The following is a 20,152-nucleotide window of genomic DNA, read 5'->3' on the forward strand; positions in this document are numbered from 1 at the left end:
GAAAATTAGAGGCCCTGGAATACTGCCCTGTGGGGCAACATTAAGTTTCATTTTCCATTTAGAGGCTTTGTCGTTTACTGTTACATGCTGTTGACGGGTACCGTACTCAAGAGAGAACTAAAAACCTTAAGCGCAGCCAGGTCGAAATTTAACAGTTTCATTTTCTTTATCATAGTGGGAATTACTACATTGTCAAAGGCGCTACTGAAGTCAAGAAAGATAAGTATAGTGAGCAGTCGTTTGTCCCTAGCGTTTCTAACGTCTTCAGTAACCTTCAAAAGTGCTGTCGCGGTACTCTGATCCTTCTTAAATCCACTTTGCAAAGGGTCCAAAAGAGCATTTTGATTTAGGTATTCCAGAACTTGCTCGTATACTAAACGTTCAAAAGGCTTAAGAAAGCGCAGGGAGTATAGACATAGGACGATAGTCAGAGGGTGATTGTGGGTTTAAACCCTTAAGTAACGGTATAATATTGGCTGTTTTCCAGACAGTAGGGAAATTTCAGTTTAGTAAACAGTAGTTCAGTATGTGCGTCAGTAGTATAGGAAGGACAGCACCCATAATGTTATGTATAAAATTAATAGGGATATCACTAAAAATGTAGCCTTTGATTTAATGGAATGAAAAGCCTTTTCAACTTGATTTTCTGTGACACTGTGAAATGTGAATGGTGGATTGGCTGGAGGGGAGGGAGGTGAGTCGGTGCAGTTAATTGGGGTAGGTTGAATATTAATTCTACTAAAGTAATCGTCTGCCTGCTGTCATTTCTTGATGGATACAGTACTTTTGCATCTATCTCTTGCCACAGGCCAGAGTAAAGTGTAGCTTCCACCGAAGTCCCAGTCAACATTCATGGCTGTGACAATATGGAAGTTGCTGGGGTATGGGTAGTGCTGAATAATGACATTCAGAGCATGAGTAGTGCATCTGAGTGTTATGAAAGGTGCTGCTCATAGGGTCAGTCGTGCTACAATAGTACTTTCTGACCCAGTGAGGAAAGCAATGGCAACCGGGCGAGTTGGCCGTGCGTGTAGAGGCGCGCGGCTGTGAGCTTGCATCCGGGAGATGGTAGGTTCGAATCCCACTATCGGCAGCCCTGAACATGGTTTTCCGTGGTTTCCCATTTTCACACCAGGCAAATGCTGGGGCTGTACCTTAAGGCCACGGCCGCTTCCTTCCAACTCTTAGGCCTTTCCTATCCCATCGTCGCCATAAGACCTATCTGTGTCGGTGCGACGTAAAGCCCCTAGCAAAAAAAAGCAATGGCAAACTACCTCACTCCTCATCTTGCCTAGTACGCCTCATTTTGGTGCTGCCATTAGTTTTTGGGGTTTCCTTATAACCGCATAACCTTTGGTGGTGCTATTTGAGGATCCAATCTGCCTCTGGGCTGATAACCTATCAGACAGACAAAGTAATCGTTCAGTTCGTCAAGTGGAATGTCAGAAGTCGTCAGTCTCTGTTGATGTTTTCCTATTCCCAGAGCTCTAAGTTGGTCCCATGCGCGATTAGAATTTAAGTTGTTAGCAAAAATCTGGAAATATATACATTTCTTATTTCTGATTAACTGCTTCGTGCGATGTTTTAAGATGCGGTAAGATTCGAAGTCTGTGTCATCCAGGGTTTGTTTATGATATCAAAATAACGAGTCACGGTTGGCCATCATTACTTGGCTTCAACATCTAGCCATGGACAAGAAGGGCGAGAAATCTGTATTCGACGTGTGTGTGTATTTCTTTGCCGCATTATTTGTATAAAATGTCACTTCTTTATTGCTTATCATATGACCATTATTATAATAACATTACCGTATTTATTCTAAACCATAATATAGCATCTTTACTCACACTGTTTATTCTTGCATTCATTTCACTTGTACTCTGAGTATATGAAATGTTGCAGTTATGTTGGGATGGGAGTAACAGAGTCGGGGAGGAGGAAAGGTTGTCGACAAGAAGTCCAGACACCCCAGGAGTTTGAACGAATCTGCTTTTATTAAGCATTTTATATATAACTTATATTAATATTAGCTTCCGGAGTCCGACTCATTGGCTGAATGATCATTGTTGAGGCCTTCGGTTCAGAGGGTCCCGGGTTCGATTCCCAGCCGGGTCGGTGATTTTAATTCTTCTGACTCGGGGACTAGGCGTTTGTCCCAACACTTTCCTCTTCATATTCAGACAACATACTACACTACCAACTACCAAAGAAACACACAGCACTGATAAGATCCCTCCATGTAGGGTTGGCGTCGGGAATGACATACGGCCGTAAAACAGGGCCAAATCCACATGTGCGGCACAGTTCACACCCGCGACCCCACAGATGTGGTAAAAGCGGGGGAGGGGAGGGTGGAAGAAGAAGAAGAAGACGAAGAAGAAGAAGATTACTATTAGCTTCCGGAATTCGCACGAATCCACCACTTTTACTTGAATCCAAGGACACTAATTTCCTTTTTAGGTATTCTACACCACCTAAACTCTGGAAGTTTGGACACCTAACAAAATAAAATTCTGGATGAATGGGCCCCCCCCAAAACTGAAATCCTGGCTACGCTACTGGTGTGGATATTAACAAGAAGGCGAGAGTCTGCCTCTTACAATTTGAGGGCCACAGTCTGGTGCTACAGACTATCGATTAGTTAGTGTAATACACAAGGCAATGTTGACTTCGTGCCGTCTTAAGAATGCACACTATTCCACAACAATATCAGAGTAACAATTTCCTACTAAAAAACTGCGAGAAAGAAAAATGAAAAACAAATATCACAGAAAATAAATCGATACGTAAAATAATTCAAATTATTTTTAAGTTATTAACCGGGAAAAAAGAAAACGGGGAGAACAACAAAACTGCATAAACACCTTATTTCAAAAAGGGACCCGGGGACATTTATCAACAGAAAAGATGCGTCAGAGATAGTCACAAGCCACACTGAGCGATTTGAAGTTTTATTAATGGTTGTGTTGCTCTTCAACATACGTCTCCATACACTTATCATTGGGTGACATCTGGTGGCAAGTTTATGTTATGGCGTTGTTATCTGTTGCCCTGATTGCGTCACAAATCTCCTGAAGATACAGTCACAAGCCACTAGAAAATGGCGGGAGCAAAGAGAAGAATTAAGTTTCATTATGAAGAAAATCGACATTTAAACTATGTTCAAGGCCTCCAAGAAAGTGATAATGGCGATTTAACTTACAGTGAAAACTCATGACATCCTGAGAGAAGTGAATCGGACTCAGAATCGAAGCAGGCAGGACAATTTTAGATTTATTTTGGTTTAACTTCAAGTGAGAAGGTAAGATATTATGTGATTATTTTAGGGACTTAAAATACACATACCCAATTTATCAACATGAATTTTATTTCAGACTAGCTGATATACCCGTGCATCGCTACGGAATTCTACATTGTATACAGAATTCTAGGTTAGGTAGTATATACGTTGTAAGATTGTATTAAATTGTATTGTAAGAAACGCGACGGGGAAGTCACCAAACGCTTTTCCTTATGTGAAGATTGGGTTAGGGAATTTTCATTGTAATGGTAGGCCCTCTTGCCTGTCATCAGTCACAATCAAGTTGGATAGTTTTCATTATAATGACAGACACTCACACTCCACCTGCCTTTTTACATCCTCAGAAATACTGTCTTAGTGGTTTTCCCAACGGACATCAACATAGGTCATTACAATGACGCCAGTAGGAATGTCGCGATTAAAAGCAATGCTATCATGTGAAATACTCGATCAAATGAAAACCCACACATTTTCTCACTGTTAACAAACAGTTCTGAACTGCCGATCTAATAGTCCAAATTTCCAGAACTGGAATGACCAGGCCGCAGACAGCCATCTCCCGTGAACACTAATTTCGAGGGGGAGGGGGGAATAGTGTAGAGTCCCAGGACAAAAACTATGCCCTTTTACTCATGTTTCATAGGAGTACGCGATGAGTCAAAATCTCAATTCACTACACTGGGGGGGGAAGAAAACTATCTGATTTGGAGGCAAATTTTTCCTCCAAGCCAGAGGAGAAACCCCTTCTTCGCTGCTAATTTGGAATAAAATGAATGTAGAATTTATTAAAAGTGAAGAGGAAGAAGCTTTTAAGACACGGCTCTTTTCAGGGTTGAATTTTGAGTTATGTAGTGAATTGTGTTGATATAATTTGGAACAAGCCGAAATTTTAATTCTAGATCAGGTCATAAGTGAGCCTGTGCCATTATTCCGTTAAGTGTGCACACTGATAATTCCAATCAGCGCGTCAGAGTAGGAATAGAATCACTGAGTACTATGATGAGCCCGTGTGTTACGTAACAGCAGTATAAGAAAATGTATGAACCCAGAGGTATGGCATACTAAAGAAGAAAGTTATCTAATTCCCCAACTATTTCCCGCCAATATTCAGGCCGGCTGTTATACTCTGTACGCAGCAGTAATCCCATCTATCGGAGATGAGTGGCAGCATAAGAGACAAAGAATATCACAAGAAACAATGGCCAATGTAATGTTATTGTTCAGTTTTATGAGCTTTTGATATTGTAGGCCTTCACATTTAGTTTTCTTCAGACTCTGAAATATCACTATCACAGTACAGTAAACCGGAATAAACATAAAATGATCGGAAATTGTATTCTCTGTATGTAGTACTTTTCGATAGGACCAATAAATAACATAGGTATTTAAAAATTAAATTTTAGGCGCCTTCCCCTTAACTATCATTTCATTCAGGATGAATAAAATTGTTTATAGCTTAGACTGTAGTTTCTTATTCCCCGACTCTATATACCGATTTTTAGTCAAATCTATTTAGCCATTTTCTAGTGACTCAGTGTTGATATGAACTTCTTGTTTCAGTCATCAGTCCATAGACTAGTCTGATGCAGCTGTCCACTCCACCCTATCCCCTGCCAACCTTTCCATTTCTACACAACTGCTGCATCCTACATCTGCTCTAATCTGCTTGTCATTCATACCTACCGTTCTTACCCCTCCACTTCCCTCAAAAACCAACTGCACAAATCCTCGGTGTCTTAAGATATGCCCTATCATTCTATCTTCTCGTCAAATTTAGCCACAACGATCTGCTCTCGCCAATTCGATTCATTATCCCTTCATTCGTGATTCGATCTATCCACCCCACCTTCAGCATTCTTCTGTAACACCCAGTGCCGGATTAAGGTGTTTGGGGCCCCTGGGCTAATTAAAAATGTGGGGCCCCTTCTTCGTAACATCACGTAAGACTAGCATATTGAAGTCGTTATAGAAATACTTCCACTTAAATTGATGAATAGGAAAGTGTTGAAATAGACTACATTTTTTCTCTATTTTTCATGTTAATATTTCATAATGCCGAAACATAGTTTAAATTTGTCTCATCATCACTATCAAATCGACATACAAAGCAGAACTTACGTTTTTTTGGCACCACTAGGATATTTTCTATCCATTTTACAAGAACATTACAGTTTTAATTTCGTGTGCAGCCATTGTAAGGCAGACCGTCCGATGAGGGTGGGCGGCATCTGCCATTTGTAAGTAACTGCGTGTTATTGTAGTGGAGGATAGTGTTGTGTGTGGTGAGAGTTGCAAAGATGTTGGGGACAGCACATACATCCAGCCCCCGAGCCATTGGAATTAACCAATGAAGGTTAAAATCCCCGATCCGGCCGGGAATCGAACCTAGGACCCTCTAAACCGAAGACCAGTACGCTGACCATTCAGCCAACGGGTCGGACAACATTACAGTTGTAACTTACGAATGGTTCAATAATCAGAGGTGAACTGGAAGTTCTCTCCCTGATGCAAAGATATAGTAGGCTATGGCATGCGCATTCCACCATGCTTCCCCTGTCCCCTCCCGCTCACTTCCTAGAGCTCTTCCTCATTCCCCCTCTGCCCGTACTCGCAAGCTGCCAGATTTAAATTTTCGTCAACAATAACTTTTACAATAATTACAGTGCGTAAGTAGCGAGGATTCGTGTCTCCGGACGGTAACTGATTCTAGCAGTGATGAAATATTATCGTCGACAGCTGACGAGAAGGAAGGAAGAGTGCGTGTTCGATATTTTGCGAGCGTAAATATTCATATACATCCACGGAGGCGGAGCAGCAGACCTTTGTATACAATTTTAGGTTCGGGCAAGGGCCGGGGCCCCTTGGCACGGGGGGCCCGGGGCTGCAGCCCCTTTGGCCCTCCCGTTAATCCGGCCCTGGTAACACGTTTCAAAAGCTTCTATCCTCTTTCTTTCTGAGCGAGTTATCGTCCATGTTTCACTTGGGTACATTGCCACGCTCCGAACGAAAGTCTTCAAAACAATTTTTCTAATTCCTCTATCAATATTCGAAGTGGACAAATTTATTTTCTTAAGAAAGACCTTCCTCGCTTGTGGTAACCTGCATTTTATGTCCTTAATTCTGCCATCTTTATTTATTTTACTACCCAAGTATCAAAATTCATCTACTTCCTGTAAGACTTCATTTCCTAATCTAATATTTCCTGCATCACCTGACTTCGTACGACTGCACTCCATTACTTTTGTTTTGGACTTATTTTCATCTTGTACTCCTCACCCAAGACTCCATCCATACCATTCAGCAACTTCTACAGATATTCTGCAGTCTCAGATAAAATAATATCAACAAATCGCAGCGTTTTGATACCCTCCCCTTGGATTGTGATTCCCTTTCCAAATTTCTCTTTGCTTTCCTTTACTGCCTGTTCTATATAATCAATGAAAAGGAAGGGGGGGGGGACAAACTGCAGCCTTGCCTCACCCCTTTCTGGATTGTTGCTTCTTAAATATCTTGGTCCAATCAATATTATCAAATGCCTTTTCTAGATCTATGAACGCCATTTATGTGGGCTTGCTCTTCTTAATTCGATCTTCTAAGAGCAGATGTAAAGTCAGGATTGCTTCACGTATTCCTACATTTCTTCTGAAGCCAAATTGATCTCCTCCCAACTCAGTTTCAACTTGTCTTTCTATTCTTCTGTAAATAATACGCGTTATAATTTTGCAGGCGTGAGAGATTAAATTCACGGTGCGGTAATTTTCACACTTGTCAACAGTGGCTTTCTTGGGAATAGGTATAAAACAACATTTTGCCGAAGAAAAGATGGCACTTCTCCTGTCTCATACATCTTGTACACTAAATGGAATAACCTCGCCATGCTGGTTTCTCCTAAAGCAGTAATTCAGAGGGAGTGTCATCAATTCCAGGTGCTTTGCTCCTATTTAGGTCTCTCAAATCTCTGTCGGATTCTGACCTCAAAATTGGTAACCGATTTCATCAGCATCAACAACCTCTTCTTATTACAGAACCATATAATCTCCACCCTTACCTTGATACAACTGTTGGATATGTTCCTGCCATCTTTCTGCTTTGTCTTCATTCCCTAGATGTGGCTTTCCATCTGAGCTCTTAATATTCATACACCTAGATTTCCTTTCTCCAAAGGTTTCCTTGATTTTCCTGTATGCAGCATCTACCTTTCCTAGGACCACACAACTTTCAACATCCTTGTACTTCCTCCTTCAGTCATTCTTCCTTAGCTGTCCTGCACTTCCTATCCACTTCATTCTTTAATCGCCTGTATTCTTTTCTGCCCTCTACATTTTTGCATTCTTGTATTTTCTTCGTTCATCGATCAGGTCTAGTATCTCTTGAGGTATCCATTGATTCTTAGTTGATCTTTCCTTTCTTCCTATCATACCTTCAGCAGTTCTACTGATCTCATTCTTCATGACTATCCATTCTTCTTCTACTGTGTTTCATTCAACTTTCATTCAGTCATTGTGCAACATGTTACTTGAAACAATCCTTCACACCCTTCTTTAAACTTTTCTAGATCCCATCTCACTGGATTCCTTCTCTTCTTCAATTTTTTCAACTTCAGATGGCATTTCATGAGCAACAAGTTGTGATTAGAGTCCACGTCTGCTGCTGGGAAAGTTTTGCAATCCAACACCTGGTTTCTGAATCTCTGCCTAATCATAATGAAGTCTGTCTGATACATTCCAGTGTCTTCAGGTCTCGTCCATGTGTACAGCCGTCGTTCACGGTTTTTGAGCCAAGTATTAGCAAGGACTAAATTGTGATCGGTGCAGAATTCAACCAGCCGATTTCCTCTTTCATTCCTTTGTCTCAATCCGAATTCTCCTACTGCATTACCTCCTCTTCCTTGGCCTACCACTGCATTCCAGTCTTCCATCACAATTATATTCTCGCCAACTTGTACATATTTCAGTAAATATTCTATCTCTTCAGATATTCTTTCGATTTCCTCATCATCCGCTGAACTAGTAGGCACATAGTCCTGCACTATTTTGGTGGGCATTGGTTTGGTGTCTCTTGACAACAATAATCCTTTAACTATGCTGGTCGTAGTAGCATTACCGCTGTCCTATTTTCTTATTCATTATTAAACCAACTCCTGCATTTCCCCTGCTCGATTTTGTGTTGATAATTCTTTAGTCGCCTGACCAAAAATCCTGCTCTTCCTGTCAACGAACTTCACTTTTACCAACTACATCTAACTTTAGTCTATCCATCTCCCTTTTTATATTCTCTAACATACCATAACGATTCAAACTTGTAACATTCCACGCTCCCACTCGCAAAATGTTAAGTTTCCATCTGCCTGATGATCACCTCTTCTCGTGTAGTCCCCACCAGGAGATCCGAATAGGGGATTATTTTATACCTCCGAAATATTTTACCCGGAAGGAAGGTATCAACAGTATATCATTCATAAAGAGAGTTGCATGTCCTCGGGAGTTAGTTACGGCTGTAGTTTCCCGTTGCTCTCAGCCGTGCAGCAGTATGAACAGAGCTAAGCCATGTTGAGTATTATTATAGGGCCATATCAGTCAATCTTCTAGACTAGCGCCCTTGTAACTTCCGAAAGGCTGCTACACCCGCCCCCCCTCCTTTCGTTGAACCATTCGTTAGTCTGGTCTCTCGACAGATACCCATGCGATATGGTTGCATCTGCGGCTCGGCTATCTGCTTCATTGGGAACGCGCAAGCCTCCCGACCGCAGCAAGGTCACATGGCTCACATGGGAGGTATATGGACTCGGCAACAAAAATACAAATTCATGAATATCTGTATCATAGCAGGTACGGTAAAAATGTGTAAGGCATACCGTAATTGATCGAAAATATAATTCTATGTAACTTTAGTTATGTAGTAATTATCGATAGGACCATAATAAATATTTGAGAATTAAATTTTAGCTACTCCCCTAAACTGTCATTTCACTCAGCGTGAATAAAATTATTTATAGCCTAGATCAGGGCCTCTCAAACGCCCGAAATCTCACGCGTGCAGATAGAGGCGCAAGAGCTCCGTGCACTGTGCATCGCTGTCGCTCGGCATGGCTCGGAGCAACGCTTCGTCTCTGGGCTACTCGGCTAAGCTCGGCTCAGCTCGCCTATGCTCGGCTCAAGTGAGCCTGGATTTGGAGCGCTACGGCGCAAGTGGGGCAGAGGGAGACAGGCGGAGCGAGCGAGACAGGCGTGAGGAAAGAGAGAGTAAGCGCTATTGCTCCAAGTCGAGGAGTGGGGGGGGTCTGCACTCCGTTCAGTCAAGCCAAGTCGTCTCTTGCACCGTGCACAGTGCATGCACCACGCGCATGCACCCTGAGAGGCCCTGGCCTAGATTGTAGTGCCTCATTCCGACTTTACATACAGATTTTCATTAAATTCTCTTCAGCCGTTTTCTCGTGATGCGCGTAGACAGACAGACAGACAGACAGAAATGACGGAAAAGTAAAAAGTGTATTTCCTTGTCACTGTGGACATGACCGATGCAGAAACGCTATTGTTTTTAAATTCTGAGCAATGTGCAGACAAAACCCTTATTTTATATGAACGTATATATAGATATATACTACTCTGTATCGTCAGTAGTTATTCATATGGGCAATTAACTTGCCTTTCTGATATCCCAACGTGAAAACGTGAAACATTAAGCAGGGAAGTTTCATTCCTGTACTATGTTCGCAGCAGAGGGTTGTTCATAGAAATCTGCAAACAGGCGTTTCTAAGTGTTCATGGTTTACACAGTCGAATGGGCCGAGTCCGCAATCTACAAAAAGTGCTCAAAAATGGTTCTCAACTCCAAAATAAGATGATATGGTGGTAATACTTTTCAATAAAGCATAATTATTATTGGTTACTTTGCATATTTCTTTAATCTTCTTGGTAACTGCGACGTCATAGAATGAAATAAATATAGAATAAATTGAATTTTAGGGAAAGACCAATATAACTGGTTGGTTTAATAATACTTTAGAAATGCTTTCAGATGAAAATGAATTTCAAAATAAATTGCTGAAATTGGAATGATGAGCACAGTGTATTTTCTTGCAGGTAAACATGGCAATCATCGTCAGGCATATAAAGAAGACAGCAAATAAGGCGTCAGAGATTTTCTTAACAGCATTCCAATAGGGAGTCACTACAGTAGGTCACAGAATCCAAGCAACAAGTAGGCCTTCTTCGATTGTGACCTGAATGTTTCTAAACTTCAGAGAAAATATCTTTACTATTGGAAGGAGAAGAATGTAAACAGTGTATCAGAAAGAAAGAAAAAACAATTCGAGGAATGTTCGACACAATTCAACATGGGGTTCAAACTCTCAAAATCTGACACATGCGGAAGTCGGGCCACTTTGTAAAACAGAGGATGCTAAAGCTTCAGGTGCTTCTGAAGAAGAAATACGGAAAATTGAGATGGACAGAAAATGCATCACGCTAAGGCCGATATAGGACAGAGTAAGAAAACAGCTTAGTGAGTTGGCAAAGAAAGATAGGAACAATCATGTGATTTCAATCGATCTTCAACAGACTTTGCTTATACCTAAACTATCAGCAGGAGCTGCGTTTTACTCTTCGAAGTTCTGGACTTATAAGTTTGGGATTCATGACTGCTGCAGAGGTGTCTGATACATGTTCCCCTGAAGCGAAGATGCTGCTGAAAGAGGGACAGATAAAGTGGGAAGCTGTATTCTGAAATATCTGGAGATCGCTAATCCATCGGGCGATTATTTATACATTATAAGCGACAACTGCAAGGGACAGAATAAGAACTGGACAATAGTTGCTTTAGAGAGAGCTCTTGTGGAAAGTAAACGATTTAAAAGCACAACCCATTGGTATCCACAAATAGGAGACAAGATTGCCATGCGACAGGGATTTTGGCAGGATAGAAAAGCACACCAGACATTCTAGAAATATTTATGATCCTGACTATTGGGCCAGTGTTATTTCTGAGTCTTCTACCAAACCACCCTTTGTGGTAACAAAAATGAAGAGTGAATACTAAGGATATTGAATGTCTAAACAGCAGTATCGTCAAGAAAACTGATAGTGATAACTCTCCTGTTCTTTTCTCACAGGCAGTCTGCACCATGTTCGATGTAAGTGACCCCTTTTGTATGAAAATTGCATAGTCCTATTGCCAGTTTGATGAACTAGAGATAAATATCAGACGCAAAGGAAGAAAATATGATGTAAGCCCATTCAACCTTCCAGAGAAATACAGCAGGAAACTACAAATCAATAAACAGAAACTGAAAGACATAAAAAGCACTTTTCGCTGGGCTGAGTGGCTCAGACGGTTGAGGCTCTGGCCTTCTGACCCCAACTTGGCAGGATCGATTCTGGCTCAGTCCGGTGGTATTTGAAGCTGCTCTAATACGTCAGCCTCGTGTTGGTAGATTTACTGGCACGTAAAAGAACTCCCACGGGACTAAATTCCGGCACCTCGGCGTCTCCGAAAACCGTAAAAGAGTGTGTGGGACGTAAAGAAAATAACATTTTATTAAAGTCACTTTTCAACTACAGTCCAATTTCCAATCAAGGTTTTTTTCCAGGCACTTGAAACCGATGACAGTCATGGAAAATGTGTAAAAGACTTGGATTGAGATCATTAAATGGTAAACTATGATTCTTAAAATGATGTGTTGCTATGATCAGTAAATTTAAAACATTTTTTTTTCAAAACTTTATGTTGAATTAAGATCAAAGTATGATTCTTAAATTTGTGTGTTGAATTAAGATCAATAAATCTAAAATTATGATATCAAAATTTGTGTGTTGCAATATATGGTGTATTAGAAAACTAAGTCTAATTTTAAAGGCCATAGTATATAAAATAATAGCATCTTTATAAATGTTATCAGTTTATATACTCATGAAATAGGGAAAGAAAAGTACACCAGATATAATCATAAGCCACACGAATATGCGCAATCAATCAATCAATCACTACTGACCTGCATTTACGGCAGTCACCCAGGTGGCAGATTCCATATCTGTTGTTTTCCTAGCCTTTTCTTAGATGATTGCAAAGCAATTGGAAATTTATTGAACATCTCCCTTGGTAAGTTACTCCAGTTCCTAACTCCCCTGCCTATAAACGAATATTTGTTCCGATTTGTCCTCTTGAATTCCAACTTTATCTTCATATTGTGATCTTTCCTACTTTTAAAGACACCACTCAAACTTATTCGTCTACTGATGTCATTCCACCCCATTTCTCCACCGACAGCTCGGAACATACCACTTAGTCGAGCAGCTCGTGTTCTTTCTCCCAAGTCTCTCCAGCCCTAAATTTTGCAACATTTTTGTAACACTACTCTTTTGTCGGAAATCACCCAGAACAAATCGAGCTGCTTTTCTTTGGATTTTTTTCCACTTCATGAATCAAGTAATCCTGGCGATGGTTCATACACTGGAACCATACTCTAGCTTACAAGAGACTTGCATGCCCTCTCCTTTGCATCCTTACTGCAACCGCTAAATACCCTCTCAACCATGTGCAGAGATCTGTACCCTTTATTTACAGTCATATTTATGTGATTACCCCAATGAAGATCTTTCCTTATATTAAGACCTAGGTACTTATAATTAACTCCGAAGGGATCTTTCACCCCATCAACGCAGTAATTAAAACCGAGAGGACTTTTCCTATTCGTGAAACTCACAACCTGACTTTTAAAACCCCGTTTATCATCATACCATTTCCTACTGTCCATCTCACAACATTATCGAGGTCGTCATGCAGTTGCTCACAATCTTGTAACTTTTTTATTACCCTATGCAGAATAACATCATCTGCAAAAAGCCTTATCTCTGATTCGACTTATTTACACATATCATTGATATATGTTATATAAGAAAACAAAGGTCCAATGATACTGCGTTGAGGAATTCCCCTCTTAATTGTTACAGGGACAGATAAAGCTTCGCAGACTAATTCTCTGTTTTCTAGAAGCACAGCCACCCATTCGTCATTGTTTTGTCAAGTCCAGTTGCCCTCATTTTTGCTGAAAATTAAGCAATATACAACTATTACAATTCGCTGTATATTGGCTCTTACCACAAACTCTTGCATAACAAACCAAAGGAACTATTCCTATTAATATTAGACAGTACTAAGGTATTTTCTGATTTTATGATTTTATCAAATTTTGAAACTACTCTCCTGTAAGAAAGGATATTTGTGGCTTATGACTATCTCTGACGCAACTCTTCAGTAGTTTAAAAAACAAAAAAACTGTGGGTAATACAAACTATACTTTAGAGTATTGTCTACATGTAATAGATATTTTTCGTCATCACGAACAGAAATCTAGAATAAAAGTGTTTAAAAAAGTTCGACAGAGGTCCTTTCCCGTAATAAGATGAAAATATACATTTTGCTTTTGTTCAAGTTTCTTTACCAAAACCATACGGAATGCAGCATACCACTTTTAAAAATGCATGTTAATACAGAACCTACAATTGTAATATATATAGAAGTATCAGTACTTTTAAAAACAAAGCAAGAAAGTTCGGAACATATTGAAAATGAACACAGTTTCTATTTTATTTTCAAGTTTTCATATACTTAACATGAAATAAAGTAAAGTACGGCACTTCACGTTTGAAAATGCATTTTTATACATAAATTTAAACTTAAATGCATAAAAGAAAGGCTAGGAATTGTAAATTTCAGCAATATGTTACATTAATAAAAATAATTTCAGAACTTGTTTGATACCGACTTAATCGCACGTATGCTGTAGTATTATATCATCATTATCGTAGATTCTGGACTCACATAGCGCGTATTTCATTGGCATCTGCATGCCATTCATCTAATCTTACTACATCCCTCTGATAATTTTCTTGGTTGGTTGATTCCTTTCTTCTGTTTTCTGAGCGAGGGATTGTCAACATGTTCCATTTTAAACAATAAAATCACTTTTTGCAGCTTTAAACAGAATGATAACTTTGTAGTGTAGATTAGAGCAAACTAAACATCACATTGTAAGAATTTGACTATGTTACTAATTACTACTCGATAATCAGTTGCAATATTGTAACGAACAATAACCGAGTTACTTGGAAGAGGCATGTTTCTGAACTACGTAAAAAGTAAGCATCCTCAATATTGTTCTACGAAAACCATAACTGTGCTTTTGCATTAAACTGCGAGTATATAACGGGAGAAAACGCTTATTAACTCAAAACTTTTTTTTAAAGTAGACTGCCCTCTCCTTAAATAGGCCCTAAGATGTTCGTATATTATGGCAGGAATGTATTAAAATAAATTTAAGAATGGCGGAGGCCGGGAAGTTGCATGTAGCTGGTAGTAAGACTAAGAATACATGAGGAGGTATTCTAGGCTCTATAACGTTCTTGAAGTCCAGGAAATATCTTAAAAGGTCTAAGCTGGTCTTTATTAAAGATATGTCCAAGAAGGAATTATGGGATACATAGAGTTGAATGTTTAATGTCTGGTATTATTAAAAGAAACTAACTGCATGCATTAGGCCTGGTGCAGGTCTTTCCAATTGACTCCTGTGGGTGACCTGTGCGTCTCTGAGTGAATGATAATGTTGAACACACACACACACACACACACACACACACACACACACACACACACACACACACACACACACACACACACACACACACACACACACGCGCGCGCGCGCGCGCGCGCGATTAAAATCCCCGACTTGGTCAGGAATCGAACTCGGGACTCTATGCATCAAAGTCCAGCATGCTAACCAATTATCTACGGAGCAGGACTGCTTAAAGTACATCATAGGAAACGAAATTAACTTACGTGCGGGCCTGGTCGATAGTCGCAACAGACAAGTACTTCTGGATGGATGCCTGGTTGGAACAGAACATGGTGGCCCAGTAGAAGGAGCCTCCGACCACTACGGACCAGAAACTATGACGTACAGTGGGGTCAGTGTCCATGCTGTGAAAGAAGAAGACAATTTTATTGCTGTAATAAACCAGTATAATGTCAAGACAATCCAATTATAATACTAGTGGTGTCTGTACTTCAATGCACTTATGATCTCGGTGAGTGTTAAGAAAATTATTTGATAAAATTATGTTCATTAGTAAGGGATGGGTTATGCTAAATAATAATAATAATAATAATAATAATAATAATAATAATAATAATAATAATAATAATAATAATAATAATAATAATAATGCAGCCTCATATATATTTTCAATGCCTTTGCTGGCGGGACCTAGTGTTTACAGTGCACTATGTCTTCTGGTATGGGCTAGAGCAATCTTGTTACTTTAATTGATCTGTCTCAGCTTTATCCTTAGCTTTGACAAAATGAAAGTGACAGGTATGAGTGATGATAGTAATGCCAATCCTTACGCAGCCAGTCCCTGTTATAAATGGTGTGAAAATATTGCTCATAGGGTCGGTTGGTGCATGCATTTCAGTGGGCCTGGCAGACTGATATGTAATAGCAACTTCTGGCTCGATGAGGAAAGCAGCGGGAAACTACCCCACTCCTCATTTCCCTAGTACGCCTCTTCAGTGATGCCTAGACCATCTATGACAGCTGATGGTGGAGCTGTTGAGGATCCAACTAGCCTTCAGGCTGAGGACTAAACATATATATTTTCGAATATAATTTATTTCCCATTGATTTATTTAACACTTGTATTACTTTAAATGTCAATACTAATAGAGTGGAGAGCAGTGACGACGTCATTAAGTTCCAAAATTCAAGTTTTAAAGGATTTAAATAGAAATAAACAAATGTTTATACACTTCTAAATATATCTGGGTGTGATTTTATAGAATCTGATGATCCTTCAATAACAAAACATGTCATAATATTTTAATTGTTTTTTCAGGTAGGCCAATAATTCTGTTATGTTCTCTTTTTCAGACAGTTTGTCAATTTATTCAAAATTAGTTTCCACATACTAAAGAATCTAACAGTTATACAAACGAATACCAGTACAGTCATTTAGTACGTATTAGAGCTTAAATATGAGATTTTTTCGCAATTTCTTTTACGTCGCACCGACAAGATAGGTCTTATAGCGACGATGGAATAGGACAGAGCTAGGAGTAGGAAGGAAGCGGCTATGGACTTAAGGTACAGCCCCAACATTTGCCTGGTGTGAAAATGGAAAACTACGGAAAACTATCTTCAGGGCTGCCGACAGTGGGGTATGAGCCCACTATCTCCCGAATGCAAGCTCGCAGCTGGCAACCTCTTCAGGGTAAAAATATCGAACTCACTCTCGTGGACCGAGTACCAAATGAAACCTAAAACCAACCCGTTGAATATAGCCACTTCAGATTAGTTGCGACCTCCCCCAGCAACCCCATTATGCGGGTCTGGTTTAGATTGCCACCTTGTAGCTAAAAGGAACGGTAATAGGTACTTTTTCTCTTGAATCCCAGAGAAATGATGTTCCAAATTCGGGAATTGTCCATGAAATATATACTTAGAACATTGTTGCTATTTATCGAAGGTATCGCTATAGTCTGTCATTTCCGAGCATTTGTCTCCGTGAACCAATACTGTAAAAACACTAACAAACTTTTACAATACTGCAAAGACAGTCACGTACGGCAATTAATGTTTTATTCGTGGCCTGAAGGATAGGTTTTAACAGTTGCTGCGTCTTCTTGATACATGGAGGAAATTAATACTGATTATTATTTTAACCAGAAAACTAAATATTCGAATGCATGGTGATTTTTGCCAAAAATCTAGTCACAAGAAGTTCCAAAAATAGTATATATTCTCTCTTACATGAAAAATTCCAGTCGGCCCGTTTCTTCGCTAGGAGCCCAGATCTTGCTGGGAGCACCTTCTTTGGAGTGGCCAAGAGCCAGAACTACTAAGATGGAGCCGACCAGAACTGCGGCCTGGAAAGTATCAGTCATCATAACTGCTTTCATACCACCCTGAAAACAAGAAATGAAGTCATTACCATTTCCAATAAGAGTTTTAGATAAGGAGTCAGTGCAACTAAAATTATATATACTTATTAATTAGAATTATATAACAATTCCCTCGGGGGAGCCTATTAACCTCTAGGAGGCGCGTCCCCAGGTGGCGGATAGGGGGCTTACAGAAATGTGGACTGGTTCAAATACCTCTGAATAGGAACCCGCGGACCAACAGGCAGCGCAGTTCCTGGGGGCTTGAAAATACTGGGACACCTCCAGGGGCTATAAATGGGAGGTCCCGTACTTAGGGTTAAGAGTAAAGTCTACAACGTCATCTACGGTGGAAAAGATCTCAGAAGTGGAACTCTGAGCGTATATCGACTGAAACCCCATGAAAAACCTCAACCAAATCAACATGAAGAAAGAACCTTCTAAACTTAATTACCTCAGGGAGTCAAATCCCTCGGTTGAAAAACCACATGTGGTCTATTCGGATTCTGAGGAGACCACAGAAGTGTGCAAGGAGGAAAGTCTGAGTACTTCAAATCCCCGTAAGAACAAAATTAAACCCGAATCACGAATGTGGCTAATGACATTTAATACCAATTCCCTCTTGAAAGTTGGGAAATTGAAAAATATATTAAATAAATCTAGAGAACGAAACATTAAATTATTGGATTTCAAGAATCATGATATAAGGTGAATGTTCCTTCGATTCAGAAAACTACATACTATTTAAAGGAAAACAGGGCGAACGAGTTATGTTGAATTGTCCACAATTTGGGATTGGATTTATAGTGGATAACTCAATACTGGACTCAGTTGTGACGTGTAAGTCCTACTCAGGGCGTCTTTCCACCCTAACTATAAAATCATGAAATAAAATATATACTCTAATAGGCATGCACCAACTAATATTACTAACAAAGAAAAGCCTGAACAATTTTGGAACCATTTAGGACATATTTTGCAAAAAGCTCCAACACATTATGTTGAAGTACTCATGGGAGATTTCAATGCCCAAATCGGTAAAGAAAAGAAATTAGGTACTGGGTTGGTAAATGGTCTGGTCATAAACTGACTAACAGGAATGGCATGAGGCTTATTAAGATATACATAAGTCATGGTTTATTTTTTAAATCAACTTTCTTGAAGAAATGACCCTTCAAAACTAAGACTTTGGTCTCGCCTAACCCTTTATTAGGTGATTATCAACCGGACCACGTCATAATCTCCCGCATGAATACAACAGAAAACATGAGACTAAGTTCACAAAAACTACACTAATTCTGATCATTATCCTACTAAATTCTCAAATGACATGATTCCGAAAAAAAAAAATCACAAACCGAGCTCCTTAACGAAAGGATGACGTAGAATACAATGAAAACTAAGATAGCAACAGAAAAACTGAATCCTAAAAATTGGTCACAACTCCAAACAGGACTTATACAAACAGCAGAAAACATAGCACCACTATCGAGGACCAGAAAACATGCTTGGTGGACAGACGAATGTGACAAGCTCATACAACGAAGACAACAAGCTTTGAATAATTGGTCATGCAACAAAATCCAACCACATTTCAAAATCTTAATATTAGGGCAGTAACAAAATCTATAAGAAAAATTCGAAAACAAAGTGAAGATATAAAACTGCAAACTATAGAAGAAGACTTTAAGGAACACAATTCACGAAATTATTACAGAACTTTTAAATATAAGTTAATCAAATATTCACCATCACTCAATTTTGCCATTGAACATTGAGAAATCGCCTACACTAACCGTTCTAATTGTGAAATTCTGGCAACGTACTTTTCTAAATTACTTAATTATGAAACACCGCAAGAGAAGTTTATGTTCAACTTTCCCCAAAAGTAACCCAGATTCGGCAACATACTTTTCTAAATTAATTGTGAAACACCGCAAGAGAAAACAAGGCCACTAGACCAATCTGATACAAATTATTAGAGTAAGACCTCACTGAATTAGGATCACCCAATCTACAAGATCGAAATTAAATGCAAAACCACATTCAAACACGGGGATTTGAGGAATAAGGAAACCCACACGATCGGCATGGTCGGAGGATCGGAGACGTGCACAATCGGGCAAACAAGAAGGCCGAAAAATGTTGACTCCCCGTGGTCCTAGGTGACCCATTCGCGAATAAGATAATATCATTATCATCATCATCATCATCATCATCATCATACAACTGGCTGAATCAAATCATGATGAGTAATACAAAAACTGCCGACAGTTACTAATGGACTAGCAATGCCTAGAAGTTATAGAAGTGGTAAAAAGAAGAAAACTGAGTATTTTGACTCAACGAATATAGTGTCTCGGTAACTACTGCTCCCCCTCCCCCCCCCCCCCAGGAGCGTATGTGTGATTGAGAATGATATCCCAAGCTTCTACCTAATGCGAAACCACAACCCATTTTCTTAAAATAAATATTTCAGAACTTCTTAAGTGTTGTGACAGAAAAAATGTATTCTATGATGCTTAAAGTGTTTAAATATCCTATTTGCTAATGCTGTGTAGATTATACTTTCTCGAATAATAGAAGAACTGTACCCAAAATAGCCATATTCTTACCTGAGAAGCATATAATATGCAGACTCCATACACGCACGTCACCGCTACGTACGTGTTCAGTCCCGTTACTGGAAGAGAGATGGATGTGAGTGAGATACCAACAAAAGTGTAATTTATTATAGAATTGAATAAAGCAGACTGTTTGTGATAATGAAGATGCAAAAATAGCTCCCTTAATGTCGCTTTGTATGGCATATTCCTAGCTTAACATTTTACTTTAAATCATGCATTCACTGAATCCTTCATCTGCGATTTCCCTTGCAACTATAGGCCTAGTTTTTCCTCTTGTCTATAAAAGCGT

General features: G+C 39.5%; 1 protein-coding gene across 2 annotated transcripts in view; it reads right to left on the reverse strand.

The window, feature by feature from the left end:
* Positions 1–20,152, reverse strand: part of LOC136875640 (sodium-coupled monocarboxylate transporter 1) — a 247,732-nt gene that overhangs the window by 41,862 nt on the left and 185,718 nt on the right. For both annotated transcript variants that reach the window (XM_067149181.2, XM_067149182.2), the window contains exons 5-7: positions 19,852–19,919; positions 17,106–17,260; positions 15,137–15,277 (exon numbers count right to left, since the gene is read on the reverse strand). In XM_067149181.2, the coding sequence (XP_067005282.1) occupies positions 15,137–15,277; positions 17,106–17,260; positions 19,852–19,919 (364 nt within the window). The remainder of the gene's footprint in view (positions 1–15,136; positions 15,278–17,105; positions 17,261–19,851; positions 19,920–20,152) is intronic.

Source organism: Anabrus simplex, chromosome 6 (genome assembly GCF_040414725.1).
Source record: "Anabrus simplex isolate iqAnaSimp1 chromosome 6, ASM4041472v1, whole genome shotgun sequence".
NCBI classification, from domain to species: Eukaryota; Metazoa; Arthropoda; class Insecta; order Orthoptera; family Tettigoniidae; genus Anabrus; species Anabrus simplex.